The sequence below is a fragment of the Fonsecaea erecta genome, assembly GCF_001651985.1.
Source record: "Fonsecaea erecta strain CBS 125763 chromosome Unknown Scaff2, whole genome shotgun sequence".
NCBI lineage: Eukaryota > Fungi > Ascomycota > Eurotiomycetes > Chaetothyriales > Herpotrichiellaceae > Fonsecaea > Fonsecaea erecta.
Genome location: NW_017387245.1, coordinates 3683251 through 3703807, shown reverse-complemented (window position 1 = coordinate 3703807; position 20557 = coordinate 3683251). Strand labels below are relative to the sequence as shown.

At 51.5% G+C, this 20557-nt stretch overlaps 7 protein-coding genes across 7 annotated transcripts; 5 read left to right on the top strand and 2 right to left on the bottom strand.

Moving 5' to 3' along the window:
- Positions 1-612: 612 nt before the first annotated feature.
- AYL99_03085 (hypothetical protein) lies at positions 613-1005 on the bottom strand (the record flags this gene model as incomplete). Its single annotated transcript, XM_018834601.1, has 1 exon — positions 613-1005. One exon carries the CDS (start codon positions 1003-1005, stop codon positions 613-615), a length of 393 nt encoding a protein of 130 aa, XP_018697225.1.
- An 858-nt stretch (positions 1006-1863) lies between these two features.
- On the bottom strand, positions 1864-4910 carry AYL99_03084 (hypothetical protein; the record flags this gene model as incomplete). Its single annotated transcript, XM_018834600.1, has 4 exons — positions 1864-2499; positions 2556-4005; positions 4067-4590; positions 4659-4910. The coding sequence occupies 4 exons, from the start codon at positions 4908-4910 to the stop codon at positions 1864-1866; spliced, it is 2862 nt and encodes a 953-aa protein (XP_018697224.1).
- A 442-nt stretch (positions 4911-5352) lies between these two features.
- Positions 5353-8488, top strand: AYL99_03083 (hypothetical protein; the record flags this gene model as incomplete). Its single annotated transcript, XM_018834599.1, has 2 exons — positions 5353-6383; positions 6430-8488. 2 exons carry the CDS (start codon positions 5353-5355, stop codon positions 8486-8488), a joined length of 3090 nt encoding a protein of 1029 aa, XP_018697223.1.
- A 3003-nt stretch (positions 8489-11491) lies between these two features.
- Positions 11492-12474, top strand: AYL99_03082 (hypothetical protein; the record flags this gene model as incomplete). The annotated part of the gene is made up of 2 exons (XM_018834598.1): positions 11492-11543; positions 11609-12474. The coding sequence occupies 2 exons, from the start codon at positions 11492-11494 to the stop codon at positions 12472-12474; spliced, it is 918 nt and encodes a 305-aa protein (XP_018697222.1).
- A 2407-nt stretch (positions 12475-14881) lies between these two features.
- Positions 14882-15547, top strand: AYL99_03081 (hypothetical protein; the record flags this gene model as incomplete). Its single annotated transcript, XM_018834597.1, has 1 exon — positions 14882-15547. The coding sequence occupies one exon, from the start codon at positions 14882-14884 to the stop codon at positions 15545-15547; it is 666 nt and encodes a 221-aa protein (XP_018697221.1).
- A 601-nt stretch (positions 15548-16148) lies between these two features.
- AYL99_03080 (hypothetical protein) lies at positions 16149-17480 on the top strand (the record flags this gene model as incomplete). The annotated part of the gene is made up of 1 exon (XM_018834596.1): positions 16149-17480. One exon carries the CDS (start codon positions 16149-16151, stop codon positions 17478-17480), a length of 1332 nt encoding a protein of 443 aa, XP_018697220.1.
- Positions 17481-18963: 1483 nt separating this feature from the next.
- AYL99_03079 (hypothetical protein) lies at positions 18964-20336 on the top strand (the record flags this gene model as incomplete). Its single annotated transcript, XM_018834595.1, has 2 exons — positions 18964-18976; positions 19048-20336. 2 exons carry the CDS (start codon positions 18964-18966, stop codon positions 20334-20336), a joined length of 1302 nt encoding a protein of 433 aa, XP_018697219.1.
- Between the last annotated feature and the right edge of the window lie 221 nt (positions 20337-20557).

Genomic DNA, 20557 nt, shown 5'->3' with positions numbered 1-20557 from the left:
ATTTATGGGGATCCTACTTCTCCTCATCGCCATCGAGCTCCTTGAGCAAGCAAAGCCTCCCAAGCGCGTTTGGAAGCCTCAGATCAGCCACCAAGCCCCCCATTTCATCTGGCTGCTGGATAACGGCCGGAATGCAACGCGCGCATGAAATTTCGGTACAAATAAAGCCCTGGGGTGTTTGCCACACTGCTAATGGTATTGTTATAGCTTTGATCATGCGGAAATTCGCCGCCTCATCCCTCTTCTAGGCATCGAATCGATCGAATGGAAGCATCGCAATCAACCAGATCCTGTACTCGCGTTCTGCCTGTTTCTCCACCGTATGTCATGGCCAAATAAGCTGCAGGAGGCGGATATATTTGGTCGTTCTATAGGGTGGTTATGCCGGGTTTTCAACGATGTGGTGATGCATCTTGAGAAGAGATACCGAGAACTGCTCGCGTAGCGGCCAGCTTTGAATAATTACCACACGATTCGAGAGTTTTCGAAAGCGGTATCTGCTATAGGTTATAGAAAAGCTGGGAAAGGAAAGGTCTAGGGGTTTATCGATGGTACTTTCGTGGGGTTTTGTCGGCCAGAGGTAACTAAGCAGAAGTACTTCTACCCAGGCCACTATGATAGCCATGGTATGAAGTACCAGGCTATTATTACACCAGACGGGATGATATCTTCGCTTTGCGGGCCGTTCGAGGGTAGCGAGAACGATGCTGGCATGCTCATACGCTCAGGAGTGCGGGATAAGATCAGGAGCATCAAGTTCTGTGGTATTCGCTCCCAGGCCTCCTTTAAAGATTTGCCTAACTCTTCCCTAGCCTTGTCCTCGCCTCCGGATAAATCGTCAATGTCTGGATTGACCTCATAGACAAGACTGTTGAGCTGAAACCAGATCTGTTCGATGGGACTCATGTCTGGAGAGTAGGGTGACCATTCAACGACTGGAATGCCCTGATCTCGGAACCATTTCATCGTCTTCTTGACCTTATGGATTGGAGCGTTGTCCTGCATGAAGAGAAAGTTAGGTTCCCAAAGAGTTGGGATTACTTCCTCCAGAACTGATATGTAGCTAGCAGCGGAGTATCCATGCTTCTTTGACTGAAAATCTCGCTCAAAGATAGCAAGTTCTGACCTCCCTCCTGCTCCTGAAAAGGCTGCCCAAACCACTGCAGAAACTCCCTTCCCTTTAGGAGTCTGCTTAATCATTTCTTTGTCCCACTTATGCGACGGCGTTCTGAAGACCCACTTACGCTCTTTGCCTGAACTGCGTACTACAGAACACTCATCACTCTAGATGACATATTTCCACTTGTCCAAGTCTCAATTAATATGTTCTTTTGCCCAGTTCAGCCTTGCATCTGCATGTTCTTGTTTCAACAATGGCCGCTTTGCTGCTCTCCATTTGGTGATGTCATAGACACTCAAAAGGCGTTGTAGTGTGGTCTTCGAAAAATCGATCCCAGCCGCTGCTTTAAGTTAGGTATAGGTCAACTTAGGGTTGGCTCGAACAATGCGAAGGATTTTGCGTTCTTCTCGTTTCAAATAAGACTTCGGTCGGCCGGATCTGGTTACGGATCTGCCGTCATCACCTTCTGTAGCTTTCAAGATGGTGCGTCTGACGGCAGATTCAGAGCATTTGATAAGGACTGCGATGGCACGGCCAGAACGGCCTACAAGCTTCTAGCTATGAATAATTCCTCTCTGAAATAGGGTCAACTCATCTCCAGGACCTCTATTTCCAGAGATTGGGGCCAGAGGGGCCCGTTGCCGGTTCATGGCGTTGGCTTTAAAGAAGGTTATCTCTGGGAGACGCGACACGAAAGCGTGAAAATGACGAGGTGCGCACAGACTTCTGACCTGTGACTGTATCTATCTCATCACCTCCTTCTGCGGTAAAGCCCTACACATCCCCCGATACATGCTCGAATCATCCGACTTGTACGACCAGAACAGAATCGGATTGATGAAATACTGCAGCGCATTCCACGACTTCGCCATGCCAAAAAGCATATGTCTCATGCCGTCAGTCGTCTTCAGGTCGCTGTACACGCCCTCGGCGCCGCACCCGCGCAGCACATGTGGCACCAGCGCCGCGTACGCCAGCATCAGGCCCATGACGCCCGCCGCCACCGCCGTCGCAACCGACGTCCCGGCACTAAAGTCACGCTGCGCAAACCGCGCGCGCAGCTCCGCCAGGACAGCGTCGGGGACGTTGTCGCCGTACGTGCCCAGCAAGCGCCGCGATTCCTCCGAGGGGATGGGGTTGGTCTTGAGGAAGGCGCCGGTGCTTTCGGCGGCGTACATGGAGATGACTGAGGGGTCGCAGGCCGGGTAGGCCTCGGCGCGATCGACGTCGTTGCCTGCGCTGGCGAGGAAGACGATGGCGCCCTCGCGGGCTTTTTTCACGTCGTGGATGGCGTCGCTAATGGACTGGCTGAATTTGGGGAAGCCGAAGGACATGGAGATAACGTCGACTTCCCACTCCTTGCCCGCGTGTCTTATAGCCTGTAAATACTACTTAACAAAGCAGAGGGCGTATGGATCGAATGAAGGTTACTCACCTTTGCGACGCCCTCCTCATTGCGCTCCAGCTGCTGCCCCGTCTGCGCAACGCGCGCAATGTAGAGCTCGCAGCCTGGCACCATCTGCATCACAAGCCGCGCCATGAACGTCCCATGCCCATATTCATCCACCCCAGTCTCAGACGGCGGTTCTACCGCAAAGTCGCGCCACCCCTTGAAGCACTTTGCCGCCTGGAAAGATTTCAAGGTTAAGTCGCAGCCCGTGTCGAGAATGGCAATCCGAACCGGGGGCAACTTGATCCCCATTCTGACATCTAATATACGTCTCCGATGAAATACCAAGTTGGAGATGGCCCGGATGTCCTCGAACCACCTTTCAGCACTTCCTTCCACTCGCCGATCGCTGTCGAAGTTCGGGGTCTGGACGCGTTTCCAGAGCTCCTGGATCTCAGCTTTGTCTGGGTTGTCTGAAAAGGTGGACTGGCGGCGCCTCTTGGCGTGCTGCCCCTTGCGGGGTCTGATGAACATGTCATCTTTTCCGTCGCCGTTGCCGACCTTAGCAAGCCAGTAGAGTGGCGACACGACGTTGTGGTAGATGGCCTCTCGGCGGTCCTGCATGGCGCGCTTCTGGTACTCTGTCCGCTTCTGGTCCTCGGCTGCTTTCCGCTGCGGTGAGAGCTTCTCGTACTCTTCTGGAGTTAGCCTGCTTCGCCGTTTGCGGGTACTGGGGCTTTCGATGAACTTGCTGGGGTCCAGGCAGTTTGAAACCGCAGTGTCGAAGGCTTTCTTGTACTTGCACATTTCCCAGACTTCGTTATTGAGCGCCGCTAGTTGACTGCTTGCGTCCGAGTGGGCATCATTCACACTATCACGCAGTTCCCCAAGATTCTCGTTAGCAGTCAGCGGTAGTAATCCCAGCTTCTCGCCGCGCCCAATCTCAAGCAGGATGATACCCAGTGACAGAATCCGCGGATAACTGTGTGTCAAATCATCCACCTCCAGAAACTCATCCGGCCCCGGCGGGTCCTGCCCAAACGGAAAGTTCACAAACGCCTTGAGCTCCAAGTTATCGCTGCTCGTCTGGTCCTTCTTACACCGTGGCATGAGCCAGATGTCCTCACTGCACCACCGCGCCGTCGTCAGCTCGCTCCCGTAGAACTCCCAGAAGCTGCGCGCGACGGCAAATGACAGCATGATCCTGTCCTTTGGGGTGAGGTCGTAATGGCCCAAGTCGAGGAGTTCGGCGAGCGAGAGGCCCTTGCCCTGCGGCTTGGCGTACGGGAGCGTGTGCGCGATCCGGTGCTTGTGCAGGTGACAGTTGTGGTCCAGCTCGAGGAGGAGCTTAAGGCCGGAGCGCGACTTGCGTTCGCGCTCGAGGATGCGGCAGACGTCTCCGACTTTCATGATGATGATTTGGCGGTCTGTATCGTCTGGTAGTTCGACTGAAGCCATGGCACCAGATGACATCTTGGACCTTTCGTCGGGTTTTCTATGAGAGCAATCAGCTCTAAATCACACAGTTTGTCTGGATATGCTGCAGACAGACTCACAATGCAACGCTTAGCGAGAAGTCCTGCCAGAACTCGAAATTCATAAAAGCCATGACGAGATCGAACTCGACAAGCTGTTTCACATTTCGTCCCTCGGTGCTGAGACACAATCTGGTGGGATGGCGAGGATTCATGCCCACCGGTGCTTCTGACTTATGCACCGAGGACACACACGTCGCATGCTCCTTCAGTGCCGTAATTAAATTCTCACGGATGTCGTCCGGGTAGACATATTCGTCGTGCGGCTTGAGATGTCTGCCGTGCAAGCTGCTCTGGCCTACGCCGTCGAGCTTTCGGTTGTCTGGCTCTAGCAGGTCGAGGAGCTCCTGGAAGCGGTTGGCGTAGAATTCCACGTCGGTCTGTTTCGCGGCCAGGAAATTCTTGATGCCGGCGCGCATCATCACCGGCCGCGACGAGAATAGTATGTTTAGTTCGTCGTAGATGCTGCGAGAACTTGGAAACGGCAGCCAGTTATTAAACTCTTCATAGTCCTCCGCCTTGATTGCGGCCGACTTTGCTGGCCACTACGGGTTTGACAGTTAGCAATTGGAACGATGCACTATGTAGCAGGCTGAGCCGGAATGCTCCTCACCTTGCAAATTTTCAGAAAATCCTGCAGAGCCCGGCGCGAGAGGTCCTGGGCCGTGGCAGGGAGCAGGAATGGCTGCGTTACCTCCAAGTGCCTCGCAATGAGGTGCAGCGCAGTGCCAATCCGCGAGCCTAACACCGACGGCAGCGGCTTCTTCTTGCTGGCGCAGTTTAGGATCTCCTTGCAGGCCAGCGGGGCGACTTCGACCAGCAGATCCGAGCTGAAGAGCTCTGACGCTTCGCCGGACGAAGCCATGGTGGACTCATTGCTTCTCTGCCGGGCGATACTCATTTAGATGGTCGTAACTTTAGAAGAGAAGAGGCTTCTGCGGCAGTGAGCTGGGTTGTTTCGTGTGTTTGGGCCGCCTGCCACGAGGGGCTCCGGCGCTTGCAATTGTGGCGTCCAGCCATGGATGTCGACGCTTTCAGCTCCTGCAAGAGCCGCTGTACGCCCCCGCCAAGAATCATTCGACCTCCCTTACCGGCCGAGTAGCAGAGACTTTAGGTAGCTGAATCATCTCTACCACTAAGCCGTTTATAGGCAATATGTGGTGTGAAAGATAAACGAACCTGGTAGTCGCTCCGGAAAAGGCCCGTGCTTTAATTCAGCTTGAATTCCATGTTCCGCTGGTATCGAGAGAGGTGCGCAAAAGTGAGTCGAACACCCTGAACGCTCAGATAAGTCACAATACATCGCGATGGAGCCGACGCAGCAGGACAAGGCCGAGCAGGTTGATGAGCTGGCCGGCAACGCGACCCGCGCGTGTTTCGCGCGCTTCCGGTCGTGTATTGCCGCACTAGATGGCGAGCACAGAACCCACCTCGAGGTCCGGTTTGCGGACCTGAAGCTTTGGGCCGACAGCGTGGGCGCCCTGGCTCATGGAAAGGCGTCGCTGGACTGGCGGCTCAGCGGGCGGTTAAGGGATATATTTCTCGTCACCAGCCTGCTGGACATGCTTGAGCAGTTTCTGGAGGGCTACAAGACGGCGGCCATCGAGGATGGCGACGAGGACGAGATCGAAGAGGCCGAGCAGGGCATTGATGAGATGATGGACAATTTGGCGTGGATTGGCTCTGCAATTCGGCGGTCCGGAACGAAATCGCGGCTGCAAAAGGCCGACATGTCCTTTGAGCGCGACAGGGCCGGGAAAGACAAGCGGCAGTGTGACCAGTTGCGAGCACATCTTATCTGCATCATGAAGTCCAGACCGACTGAATCCGCCAAGTCGAAAGACTATTCAAAAGATTTTCACAGCATAGAGCTCCAAGGAATACAGAATCGGCTGGTGGAGGCCAATCTACGACGTTGGCACCGATTCCGATATGCCCAACGCCACTCCGACGTCCTCAGAGCCTCACGAGCTGTCCAAAACATGCCAATGCATGTCATTCCAGAAGTCACTACACCTGATTCGGCGGCAGAGCCAACGAATACCCCCGCGCCGCGAATCAATACCGCCAACGCAAAACAAAGAAATGAGGCCAACGATCAAGGCGAGACACGCACTACCGCTGGGTTGTCAGCCTCGGCGTTTGGGAGTGAATACCAAGGACTCGAGGGCCGATATGCCCGACCAGCGAAGTCTACAATGACGCGGATCAGCAGCATCACCAGATTTGCTCGCTTTCCAAAGGCAAAGAAATCACAGACGCAACGAAAGATACTGCTGTGTCCTTGTTGCTGCCAGGCCCTACCACTAGAGGAAGCTGAGGATCCAGATCTATGGGCGTAAGTATCCTGGCCCTTGAAATCGCTTCGCCTCACACCCGCGCAGGAAACACATGAAGAATGACATCAGCCCGTACACCTGCATCGTAGAAAACTGCCCTACGCCGTATCGATTCTACGTCACACGAAACGAATGGAGAGAGCACGTTCTATGCGACCACCCGCCAAAGTGGAGATGTTCCTGTTGCACAGGAACCCGTCCCGTCTTTCAATCTCTGCCGTCATTCATGGCTCACCTTGACGAAAAGCATGAAAGCCAGGTCTCTGATGAAACCTTTGAACGCATAACGGCCAAGTCAACCTTTCGAACCTTTGGCATAACCAACTGCCCGCTGTGCAACGACCATGGTCCCACCGACTCTCCTGAGCTCATCGAGCACGTCCTCGGACACATCTACGACTTTTCCATGTATGCTCTCCCCTGGCGAACAATACCCCAGACAGGCCTAAATAAACCAATCCGCACCTTCAACGACATCGCTCCAGTACTCGACCCAAATGACGACGAAGACGCCACAGAGATGCGAATGTTCAGCCACACCAGGATTCTAGAATGGGTCGAAGAACCTCATCCAGAAGAAGAGAGCCTTACTCCCGAACAAAGGGCAACGATCCGCGACCTTGATTGGGACGACTATCAGGCCATGGATAATGAAGACGGAGCGGACCCCATCGTGGCCGATTATTTCGACCGCGCCGAAATCGACTATTTCGAAGACGATGCCAGCAGTCGCGGGGCTTCTTCTCAAGCCGGCCATTCGGCTAGCACGCGGCAGTTATCTATAGCTTCTAGTAGCACGTATTCGAGCCGTACCCAGGCTAACCCTCCCCTATCTGCTCAAGAAATGGACTCCGCCCTCGCCGAGGCGACCATCGCTGACGACGACGAGAGCGTCCCCGACAAAGAGAGCATTGAGGCGATGTACATTCGGGCGCTGGTCGGGAACGAGAAGGCACTTGGACCGGACCACACATCGACACTCGATACGGTCAACAACCTAGGCAGACTCTATGCCGACCAAGGTAAGCTGGCCGAGGCGGAGAAGATGTATATTCGGGCGCTGGTCGGGAACGAGAAGACACTTGGACCGGACCACATATCGACACTCGATACGGTCAACAACCTGGGCAGACTCTATGCCGACCAAGGTAAGCTGGCCGAGGCGGAGAAGATGTGTATTCGGGCGCTGGTCGGGAACGAGAAGACACTTGGACCGGACCACATATCGACACTCGATACGGTCAGCAACCTAGGCCGACTCTACGCCGACCAAGGTAAGCTGGCCGAGGCGGAGAAGATGTATATTCGGGCGCTGGCCGGGAACGAGAAGACACTTGGACCGGACCACACATCGACACTCGATACGGTCAGCAACCTAGGCCGACTCTATGCCGACCAAGGTAAGCTGGCCGAGGCGGAGAAGATGTATATTCGGGCGCTGGTCGGGAACGAGAAGACACTTGGACCGGACTACATATCGACACTCGATACGGTCAGCAACCTAGGCCGACTCTACGCCGACCAAGGTAAGCTGGCCGAGGCGGAGAAGATGTATATTCGGGCGCTGGCCGGGAACGAGAAGGCGCTGGGCGCAGATCATCCTGCTACGTTGACGAGTATGAACAATCTAGCGTTAGTACTACAGGATCAAGGGAAGTACGAGCAGGCGGAAGAGATAAACCGACGGGCGCTGGCGATGAGTGAGAAGATGCTGGGCGTGGATCATCCTGCTACGTTGACGAGTATGAGCAATCTAGCGTTAGTACTACAGGATCAAGGGAAGTACGAGCAGGCGGAAGAGATAAACCGACGGGCGCTGGCGATGAGGGAGAAGATGCTGGGCGTGGATCATCCTGCTACGTTGACGAGTATGAGCAATCTAGCGTTAGTACTACAGGATCAAGGGAAGTACGAGCAGGCGGAAGAGATAAACCGACGGGCGCTGGCGATGAGGGAGAAGATGCTGGGCGTGGATCATCCTGCTACGTTGACGAGTATGAGCAATCTAGCGTTAGTACTACAGGGTCAAGGGAAGTACGAGCAGGCGGAAGAGATAAACCGACGGGCGCTGGCGAGGAGGGAGAAGATGAGAAATAGTATGTAACTTCTTTATTAGTTATAGGGAAAAGCTACTATTCTCTTCGTCTCGAGTGTCTTTGTATTTCGAGTGCTTACTATCATCTCGTCGCGGATATGGTCCGTTACGTCTTCTATTCTTTGAGTTATACTTCTTTGAATTGGTTTAGAATGTTGAGTTCTATGAATCATCTTGTCACAATCTTAGCAGTTTCCTTATCGTTCGTGAGTTGGCTGTATCTGCTGAATCTTGTCGTAGCTCTTAGTAACTGTCTTTGTTTCTGTTGTTTAGAGCAGAACATGACGATATGCTTCGCAGTTTGTTGTCTTCATTCGCAGAGACACTCGGTGGTGATATTTGAGACTTTTTCGTCTTTTAGAAAGCTGTTAAGACCGATCGTTTCTGTTCGTATTTGAATGTAAACTGTCGCTTTCGCTGCTGTCAACTTTTCGTATCTCTTGAGTCTTTCTTTATCTGTCTTGTTCATTACCCCTGAATACGATCGATTGCGTGTTGTTTGTCTGTGAACGTAAATTTTTCATTTCTGACTGTCGCGCTTGCGTAAATATTCGTTTAGTTTTCTATTCTGATTATGCAATTGATTGTTCTCGGTTGCGTTCTGTTGCGAGGTCTGATCGAGTTTCTTCTTGATTATCTATTGTTTTAGTTCTTAATATAAAGTAAGACGCTTTCTTTCAATTGCTCTTGCGTTCGCTACTATTGAGTCGCATAAGTTCGTGATTAGTCGATCTATTTCGTGGTCTTTCTTCTTATTGAATGTCTTGACTATGAGGTATGTGAGATAGCTCGTGATTGATTGTATCTCGAATTTCTTTTCGAGAATGATTCGATTCGATGCTTTATATACGTCGACGATCTTTCTCAAGAATTGTTCTTAAATTTTGTTTAGAAGTTTATACATTCATTTGCGATCTTTTTCGATCTCTTTCGATTGAAATCACGTAGTTGCGTCGTATGTAATCGTGAGTCGAATCGTTGTTTGATATATTTGTTTTACGCGGTGAACTCTTTCTTCTCAAGTTGACGTCTTGATACGACTTAGAGCGACTAGTAGAGTCTTTGTCTTGTTCGTAATCGTTCGTAGATGTGGTCTTCAGTTGAGCTTTCTATCGACTTATACTCTCAGAATTAGAACGTGTTCTTTCGATTTTAGTCGTAGCTGATTGATGTTTATCGTGGCTTTGATGTTATGTCTTCTTGCTCTCGTAAAGTGTATAAGTTCGTACTTTTTCGGAGCAAATTTTGCTTCGCTTTGTGCGGCTTATTATTGACATTTACGATGCGTTTCTTCGAGAATCTTGCAGTTGAGCTCCGTGCCGTATTCGTAGATGATGTTGATGTCGTTCACGAAATCTATTGTAGAGACTCTTTACTTTTCGTCATTAATCGTATGCATTAGATTCGCAATAAAGAAGAGAAAGAGAACTGATAATATTGATGATTCTTGCGAAATGTTCGTTGAGATTGCGAACGTTTGCGACTCTTATTCTGCTGTTTTAATAGTAGTAGTTCTGTCTACTAGAAAGCTCTCGACTCAGTTCGTAAGTGTTCGTGAAATATCTCTTTGACGAAGAGCTTTGATTACTTTCTGATGATTAACATTATTGAATACTTCTAATAGATCTTTACAAAGTATCGTAGCTACTTGTGATTTTTCTAACTTGTTTTAGACTGTGTGTATTTGTTCTGTTAGAAATCGTAGTATTAGGTTCGTAGATCTCTTTTCGCGTGCGTTTATCTGTGATTCTGAGAGAAGATTGTTAGTTTTGACGAGTTACGAGAGTCTTCGAGCTATTATTAGTTCTAGCAGCTTTTCGCAGATATTTAGAAGTGCAATCGGTCGATAGACTTTTAACGACGTATAATTTTTCTTTCTCGATTTCTTGATAACGATCGTGATAACTCGTTTTTATTCGGAAGAATAATATTCTAGTTGAATACACGCTATATTAAACTAGGGCGAGGCTAAAAGGCTAAAGGTATTAACTTAGTCGGCGGTAGGAGAGATCTTAATAGGTATATACGTAATAATATATATTAAAATGTCAGGAATAGTGCCTCAATTCCCTGCCATAGGCAAAAAGACAGAGAATCCTATCAATTATTGAGAGATTCTAGGCACTATAGTAGATAAGGATAACACTCCTGTCATTCATGACATTAGCCCTGACTCATGCACCGGCATGCCCAAGCATGAGAGCTCGGGATTCCTAGACAGCCGGGATTGACTGGCTCAGTTCAAGTCCCCGTATAGTTCTAGCAAGAGTCGTTGTCGATTGGGTTGGAAATTGAGAAGTGTTATATACGCCCCCCAGCCTGAAACTTGTACGTGCCGCGCTACTGCCTATTAAAGAGAAGCCGGGCTGGCGTGCCATCCTTATGAAGGTGGTGCACCTGAAATGCTCAGTTCCGGGTTTCCCTTTAGGGAACTCCGTTCAATAAAAGTGGCGGCTGCGGCGGGCCGCCGACGCCGCACGCCAACACAGGAGGAGTCACCCCAGGTATCCAAGAACTTCTTAGTTCTCTTTCATGACCGCACGAGGGACCGAGGGGACTGATTTAGTACTCGTTAATTAATATGACTGTTAACTCTGATCAATAACAAAATGTATAGCCACGGTAATCAACACCACCTTGCGACCTATGCAAGCTACCCGAGCAGTCCATCCAATTGAATTTGACGGGATGGTCGGTCGAAAAGACATGCCATTAAGCGTCTGAGAACACGTTTGAAGGCCAACTGGCGCGAGGGACAAAACGTGAATTTCCTTTTCTGGTCAAGATCCTGGCGATCAGTCAGCAAGTTCATTGGTTGGTTGGTGGTAGATCATTTAGTTGACAAGTTGATATTCGACGAAGCTATGGCCTCCGATATTGCCCTATATAACAGCTAGACATCTTGCGTTCTCCATTTTCACATTTTCTCTTCTTCATACCTACCCTGGGACTTGTTTCCTTCTTGTATGAGTCAATATACGTTACGTTCTACCACAAGCACAGTTCTCCGTAATGGCTAGACTGCTTGAGGGCAAGTTCGGCGTTGTGACTGGCGGCTCGAGAGGTAAGATATCTTGTTCTCGATTTGCGAGATTCGCGTCCTCCCACTCACAATACCGTCCCGAACAGGAATTGGAGAGGCTATAGCCAACAACCTCGCCAGCAAAGGCTGCAACCTTCTTCTTGTTTATACTTCAGACAGCTCAACCGCGCCAACCATGCAGCTCTGTGCCACCCTCTCCGCCACTCACAGCATCAAGTGCTACCCCGTCCAAGCGAACCTCAGCGACCCTAAGCCTGCCTCGGAGAAGATCCTTGTCGCCGCAAAACAATATTTCTCCTCTTCGCCTTCCTCCTCGACCACCGCCTTTTCTCCAGAGGATACTACCACTACCGCAACTCTACAAATTGACATCATTGTTAACAACGCCGGAGTTGCGTTTAACCAAGCCCTCCCCGATGTGACCACAGACGAATTCACCCGCCACTACACCATCAATGTTCTTGCCCCACTGATTCTACTTCAAACCCTTCTACCCTACTTACCGAAAGATCGGTCCGGCCGAATCGTCAACGTATCGTCCGTAGGCTCAAGCCTAGGATTTCCGAACCAGACGGTATACGGCGGAACGAAAGCCGCATTAGAGGCGATGACAAGAACTTGGGCGAGGGAGTTGGCCGACCGATGTACGGTGAACGCAGTGAACCCAGGCCCAGTAAAAGGAGTCATGTATGAGGCTGCTGGGGAAGGATTTTGGAGGGATCTTCAGGGGTGGCAGGATCATACGCCCTTAAGCAAGGTTGAGGATCCTTGTGGTGATGAAGATGCTGACAATGCGGTCTTTTTGAAGTTGGTTAGGGAGAAGATGGGAGGGAGGAGGCCGGCGTATGCGAGTGAGGTCGCCGGCGTGGTGGGGATGTTGTGCACGGCGGACGCGGCGTGGTGTACGGGGAGTGTCGTTTGTGCAAACGGTGGAATGAGGATGAATGAGTAGAGTCTACTTCCACTATATCCTCGAGAATTCTGGATAAGTTTCCGAACCGCCATTTTCGTCCGTGAGCCCTACTTTTGTACTTTGCACCATCCAGGCCGCAGCGGCGCCTGGTGACAATTGGGCATCTATTGGATTTGCGGCAAAATGTGATAAACTTGCCGCAGTAGAGCCAAGACGGATGCAGCCTTGGTATTATGTATGTGACTGGACTGCATGATCCGTTGTCCCCGGTGCCTTATTCGTTCTCGAGTAATCCGGGTCTTTCACCTTGCAACTGCTTACATGCATGGATGTGATGTGCCTCTGCGCCTACGTGATTCCGCAATTTCTGCACTCATTTCCTGTTTCCTCCCACTGGTCGAAATTAATATACGTGGTTTTTCGTTTCTGCAGATAATATACTTTAAGGTCCACTTTCCGGTAAGTGAAGGCTAGCTGCTTGTAATAAACACTTCGCGACAGTCAAAGCTCAACTCTATGCATCCAGAATAGAATTAGGTAAAATCTATAAGTTACACCGGCAATATCACTTCGCTAATTTCACTAGAGAAATACATACGAGCTAGAAATATGCACAGTTGAAGAACCAATCGAGGGGACCTTTAGATGTGGATATATAAAGGGAAAGACATACCTAAACCTATTTCCCATCCGTACGACGATATTCTAGCAGGTCGAACGTGCTAAGGGAAGAAGAGAAGTGATAAGGTAAAACGCCGTAGGTACTTTAGTGGGTTTAACTATCCTAATTATCGTAGGAAGCCACCCTAGGGTCGAAAAGCTCTGATATCGATTCTTCCTATTTACATCCCTCTTGGGGTCTCATTTGTTTGATCCTCCGCCCCATTCCTCATGACGGTCATTGATATCCCACTTGCAGCGACGGCGATATTTAACCCACGGAGAATTATCTTTTTGACAGCATCACCGAGCCCCTTCTCCCTCTGATGCTCCTGGAGCCTCCCGGAGCCTTGAAGTTCCTCTTCATTCAAAACATCAACTTTAGTCGACTTTAAACGATGGGATCTATTTGGGTGCTGGGAATCTCATTCCAGCTCCTCTTCTAATCTGCCCACACTGCTCACAATGCGCCACCTTATGATGCTCCTACTGTACGTAGCAACGACAACTTTCTTCGTGTGATAGGGTCAACCAAGGAAGTACTCAGTTTAGAGAGACTCAGGGCGGGCGAGCAACCAATCGTCACCCAAGGTAACGACTGCCTGGCTCATCCTCTGTAATCGCCTGGTCTTTTACACCAGAGAAGCCTGTTGGAATATGCTCAAGCAAAGAATGTGTCGTAGAGTACGGAAAGATGTCGACGAAGGCATTTACGCAGGACGAGAATTTGGATTGGAGAACATCCACATGCGTATTCTAGAGATGTCGGATCATTATGCTGGCATTACATTAGGTAGTAGTATGCCAAGAAGGAAGCCCGGAAGCCCGGAAGAGTAAACTTTTAGAACCAAGAATATATATATTTTCTCAGAATATTTACCAACAATTACAAGGGAACATTCCCCTGTGGCGCAGTACGTTGTTCCTTGCAAAAGCTGGCTTGCAAAGGTTTTCACTAACATAGTTCTAGATTGGCTAGACGCGTCTGACTGTTAATCAGGAGGTTGGTGGTTCGAGCCCACCCGGGGGAGATTTCTTAATTTTTTGACGTTTTGTTTGAAGTTCGATCTCCATTCTGGCCGATGATGACAAGCCTCAGGACAAACCGCTTCGTTCTTTTTTGATCTTGTCAGGCGCCAGCATCTTTCATCAATGCTTCGTAGTGTTTGTTTTCTACAATAGTCTCCACCCTCTACAATGCATGAGTATACCAAACTCAATTTGTGATCGTATTAGTCTACGGTATCCCTTTACGTGACCACCGCACGCGGGTGAGACCCTCAAGGCTAAGGTGGCTGAGAAAGAATCTAGCGGCATGACGGACGTCAACGGCAACGGCAAGAAGTAGCAAATAACAAATGCGACCACTGCTGTAAGGTACATCTAGTTGACGAGAGCTGGAAGTTACGCCTTGGCCTCATAATCATTAGAATCTGGCAAATCTGATAAGAATGATGGTATTTAAGGAAGAAGCTAGGACTGAGCAACAGAGGCTCCGCAGCCTTACCTGTACGCTCGGCGGTCACATAAGAAGGCAACTGCCTGGGACAGTGAATCTAACTAGGCAGTGAATGGTACAGTAACCGTAGGAGGCTGGATGCGCACAAACACTTGCGAACATTCGACCCCTTTTCGATTGTTGCATGAACCGAGAATTTCAAATCCCAGGTCGAATCAAATCGGTCAATCCACGATGCCTCCTATATATGTGCCTTGCGCCTGGTATGGCTGCAAGGAGAGTTTTGTTTTAAATAACCTTCCCCTACATTGCGAGACGCGGCATAACATGAAAACAGGCTTCGGCTGCAAGGATTGTGGCTACATTGATGAAGCGAAAGATAAAGTCCGCTCTCATATCCTTCGGGAGCACGGACGACAGGAAGAACCAACTCGAGCATCCAGAGCATTCGCCCTCTATTCACGCGCACGATATCAAGAAAGTGACCCCTCTGCGCGTGACATCCCACGGGCCGCATTCTGGACCAGAGGCAGGAACAGCGCATTTCAGTCAGCCGAGAATTCCTGCCCGGAGTGTGGCACCCTCATCGCACCATACACGAAAACCGGCATTATAGAACATCTGCGTGAGAATCATGAGATAATCGTCGATCTGAATTGTATAGGAATACGCAACCGCTACGCTGCCCGCCAACGTGCCCAGCCATTAACCGATACATCCCATTCTGTGACGGATCTCGAAGAGCTTGAACCGCATGACACCGATGAAGATGATAGGATGAGTTGCTGCGACGGAGATGGGGAAGATTATGACGAAGCACAAGAAGAAACATCAGAGAAGTTGGCTGTTGACGGAGAGTACCGAGAGCGTATTGCTCAAGGCACGGAAACAGAGATGCAAGAGTCTATTACGACGTCCAAATCGACACAGAATTGCATCCCAGAGTGTCTACGCGACATCTTCATGGGTTGGGAATGTGGAGAAAGCGCTTGAGACTTACAGTATGAGACCAGAACTCTCGCAGATGGAGAATACCGAGTCAATAAGAACTTACCGCACCGCCCAATAAAATTCGACCCAGAGGATATTGTCCACGCTAAGCGTACTGACGGATGGCTCCCCCCGTTGCCCAAGTGCGCTCTCCCGTACTCGGCCGGACATCCGTCACGTGCCCGAGTAAAGCGGCGGCGCTCCCTTTCCCGAACGAAAATGGTAATGAACGAAGCACAGTTCGGGGCATATATAATGTATATATATATATGCATACGGGGTTATCTGAAGACGTCCTCAAAGAGTCAGCCGTGGAACCATGGAGGTCGCACTGAGTGACAATCCTGGCGAAGCGGATATCTCTCCTCCTCCTGCTACTACTAACTACTAAAAGGAGGTACGCCTATCTCACCCTCTGCTGATTTCGCTTGTTAGACGAACCAACCTTGTGCCCTTTCGGGCATCTTGCAGGAGCCTTGGCCGCGACTTCGCGTCCCTGACTCGCCTCACGATTTCTCTGCTCCTTATTGCTTAGGCAGGCAGTATTATTAGGTAGACACGAATCGATTTTCTCTCTTCGGGACCAAAATGGTGCTGGACCCCGATGGCGTCCTCCACTAGCAGATCTCTTGCGCGGGTGAAGAGGGAACTGGTGCCCATCGAACCCAAGCCGGCGGCCGCTCTGCCGGGCGAGCTTCAAGATGGACCAAACAAGGAGGAGGAAAAGCCTCAACCCAAACGCTTCAAGGACCTGACGCGTGAGGAGAAGCTGCTGGCCATCGTGCGCCACAGCGTCCAACCCTTCTCAGACCGCCTGGACCCGTTTGCCGCTTTGCCCGTCAACCTCGACCGCTTCCAGGAGCACCTCATCAGCTTCTACTTGCTCTACTACCCCAAAGCGACGTATGGGTTCAGTCCGCGGCTCCGGCCCCACCCGGTGGCCAGCAACTTCTCCATCGCCTTGACCACTCCGGCCTGTTTTCAGGTCATCATGGCGCGATCGGCTATGTACCGGGTCTCGCTGAACAAATATGCCTCCGACGCGGAGAAAAGGTCGCTTGAGCTGGCCGTGATGCGGCACAAGGGCGAGGCTCTGAAGATGGTCCGCCAGCTGAGTTCCCGGGCGAACCCCAATCGCAAGGATGACCTCCTCGCGTCCATCATCAGCCTGGGGACATTCGACCGGCGATCCGGGTCTCAAGAAGCGGCGGGCATGCATTACCAGGCGGTCAGAAAGATCCTGAAGACCACCGGTGGTCCTCTCGCGGTCAACTCGGTGCTCTTGTCGCGTGTCATGTGTTTCTTTGAATGCATCTATGGGACGAGCCCCGAAAGCTACATATGGGACAATTCGGATCTCAAGAGGCTGGTACGCAGCCTGAATGCCTCCCTGGAGAAGCTATGGGAGTTCTGGCAGTCTCTGTCGAATATCAGTGCCCTGACGGCGCCCTCGCCTCGAGAGGCTGACGACGAGGCTGATGAGAGACGGATACACTCTTTCGACCTCCACGAGGGTTCGACGTTGCTTGGGCTGGTGTCCAGGCAGCCTCCACCCGGCGCCGAGCTCACGCAGCCACGCCGACTCGAGCTCATATTCCAGCTCACCTGCCTGCTGACCCTGGCCATGATCACCATGGACCTGGCCAGCGATTTCCGGGCGTTACAGACGTACATGGACAACCTGCATCAATCCATCGAAGACCTCCGGCTCGCGGGGCAAAGCTGCAACAACGCCATGTGGCAGATCCAAGTCAACGACCACAGCGAAGCTCACAGCCGGCGGATATGGCGGGCAGCGAGTTTTGCCTGGGTGATGAAGCATTGTTCGTACAACGTGCAGTTGTCGCTGAAGGAATGGTTGTTGGCATTTTTCACCGGCAAGCCCGTCGAGCCACCGTACCACCTGGCCTCATTCCATTTCAGCTACGCGAGTTGAGTGTGTGCTAGCTGCTGTTAGTGTCCAAGATGAAAATGTCCAAGACCCGACACAGAGCCCGAAACACGCGGGAGACGTGTGCCTGAGACGAAACGAGAGCTTCCAGGGGGGCAGCCGGAAACATGTAAGATTCGGAGAATATCTTTTGGCTATCGATTAGCCAGATACGCCAATCGCGGGAAAATAATCGATAAATGCTACGGGCATTTTGTGCACCCGTCGGTGGTCTGTAACCCTTGCGGTGGAAATGAGGAAATGTTGTCAAAGACGGCGGTGACGGCACAAATGGTGCAAATCTTCCAATTAAAGATGCCCCTTGAATGGGACTGGCCTAGCTCGGGCCAGATTTGCTTCTAGGCGTGACGGTTCTGTGGCTGAGGGTGCAAATGGTGGCACCCGCGGCACCCACTAGGGGTTCCGACGTTAGGTGCCTACGCGGTAACACGGTCAACCACGCCCGCTGCGCGTCGCCGTTCCGGGGGAGGGACTGCACTACTCCTGCGGGCGCTGGGAAGGCTGATGCTTGGTATCTTTAACTACCTGGCCTACTACTAGCCACCACCAAACGCACGCAATTTAGGTCCGAAGTACCTCGTACTCTGTACTTTAGGCGTGAACCTGGCGATCTCCTTGGGTCTCTACACGTACATCTGTGCAGGACAGCAGGGAAAAGCGTGGATGCCATTTAGCAACCCGCTCATAGGTGGTACCCGTCTGGACCTGCTTTTTGGTGAAAGACTGTCATGCTGACAGCTGAGCAGAAAAAATCAGAGACAAGAGAAGAAGAAAAAAGAGCTGAGCCCTGCTGCTGCGCGTAACCCTGTGCCACCCGCCCTCGCATCGAATGATGACTATGTACCGAGTACTCCGTACGGAGTACCGAAGCATTCCGTAGGGGTCTCACAGAGCACTACTGCTACCTGGAGAGGAATCTCGGTGGAAATGCTTCAACCCCCTCGTGTCCATTCCTGCCCCCTTGCAATTTCACAATGACGCCTTGACGCCCCTCCGGCGCCTCCCACCAACCACCACGTCGCTCTCCCTTGGTGTTGGTGGAGTATTGCGTCCCTCGTACTGCTGACTCTCACCAACTACTACCATCCATCCATACCACCTTGCTTTCTCGAACATGTCTTGTTAAGACTCCCTCATCCCACCCACACCACCCCTCCAGGCACAGACCTCTTCTCTCCTCTCTCACAGTGCTTCCGAGGGCCTCCCTCCACTCATCCCGCTCTGACACTATGATCACCTTAATGATATGAAATGCATCATCCCTTGCGTTCTGTGCTTTTGAGCTCGCATCATCCACCCATGGTCATTCCTTAAAGAATCACTACCCTTACGGTTGTCACTCGTTCACTCAGCCAACAACAGTCACTCGTTACCTGCTGTCTCTCCATCTTCTGTCGTATTACTCTTATTCTCTGTTATATCAACAACTTTGGATACCCCCTACAGTTCTTCTCTGCAATTCAAGAAAATGACGACCAAAGGTACGCCCATACGCTGGCCGGCCGCGATGCGGCACAAGGATACTCACTGACTGACTGACAACCCACCACAGACGGTGTTTCGACCATCCATGGCATCCCTACGAAATACGTCTCCCTCCTCACTCTCGTCGTCCAAAACTCCTCCCTCGTCCTTGTTATGCGATATTCCCGAATCCTACCCGGTCCGAGATACCTGAGCTCAACTGCGGTCGTGCTGTCCGAAGTCCTGAAATGTCTAATATGCTTCTGCGTCCATATCAGCGAGCAGCGGCACCAGTACCGATCCTCGCACCTCCCGACCCTCTCCAACGACGCACCTTCGCACCTGAATCCCACCAGCTACGGTCTGAGGCAGCTGTGGGCTGACATCTTCAGCGTCAAAAGTGGCTTCTTCAAGCTCCTCGTTCCGGCGATCCTATACACCCTCCAGAACAACTTGCAGTTTGTTGCGGCCACCAACTTGGACGCCGCCACGTTCCAGGTTACCTATCAATGCAAGATCCTGACGACCGCCTTGTTTGCCGTGTTGATGCTCGGCCAGAGCCTGTCGGCCCAGAAGTGGTTGTCCCTGGTCATCCTCACGGCCGGAGTCGCCTGTGTGCAGATACCTTCCTCGACTGCCCCGGCCAACCCCCAGCAGGGCAATTATGCGGTGGGGATCATTGCTGTCGCAATTGCCTGCATTTGCTCGGGATTCGCCGGTGTCTATTTCGAAAAAGTCCTGAAGAATGGTCAGAGCTCGTCCATCTGGGTCCGCAACATCCAACTGAGCATTGGCTGTCTGGCCATCGCTCTCACCGGGGCTTTGGTATGGGACGGCCAGGCAATCCGCGAGAATGGCTTTTTCCAGGGCTACAACTCCGTCGTCTTCGCGACCGTCTGCATTCAGGCGGCGGGCGGCCTCATCGTGGCCATGGTCATCAAGTACGCCGACAACATCCTCAAGGGCTTCGCCACCTCCCTCTCCATCATCCTCTCGACCGTGGCCTCGATCTTCATCTTCAACTTTGTTCCCACGCTCTATTTCCTGTTTGGTTCAATCTTGGTGTTCTTGGCCACCTATCTGTACAGCGTGCCGGAGGTCCCCAAGGCCATTGAGAGCACAGCTACCGGCTCAGTCGAAAAGAACCCGATCCTTGTGGTGGAGGATTATGACGTGGAAGGCCGAGTTAGCTCAAGGACCATACAGAAGCCGTTTCGGGATGACAGCGATCCTGAGTCGGGCGACGAAGCGGGCCGGGATAGCATCAGCATCTACGACCGGGACGACGGCAACTATTCCCGGAATTTCTCGCCCTCGTTGATTCAGAATTCGACCATGGAAAAGCAGGTGCTTCCGGAATTGGGTCATGTGGCATGATGGCTGGCCCCTGAATAGTTGACAGGAGTTCTCGGCTTGAGTTCGCTTTGGGAAACCAGTCTGAAATTTGTTGTTCACGGCCATCTATGCGATTCGGGCTGGCAGATGTCTCGTGGGCTTTATCAACACCGCTCATTCCAGGTGGGAAAGAGAACCTGCGGAACCAAAGAGACCCTGCCACCAAAAACGCACACGAAAAATAGTTGTTCGGAAATATGTGA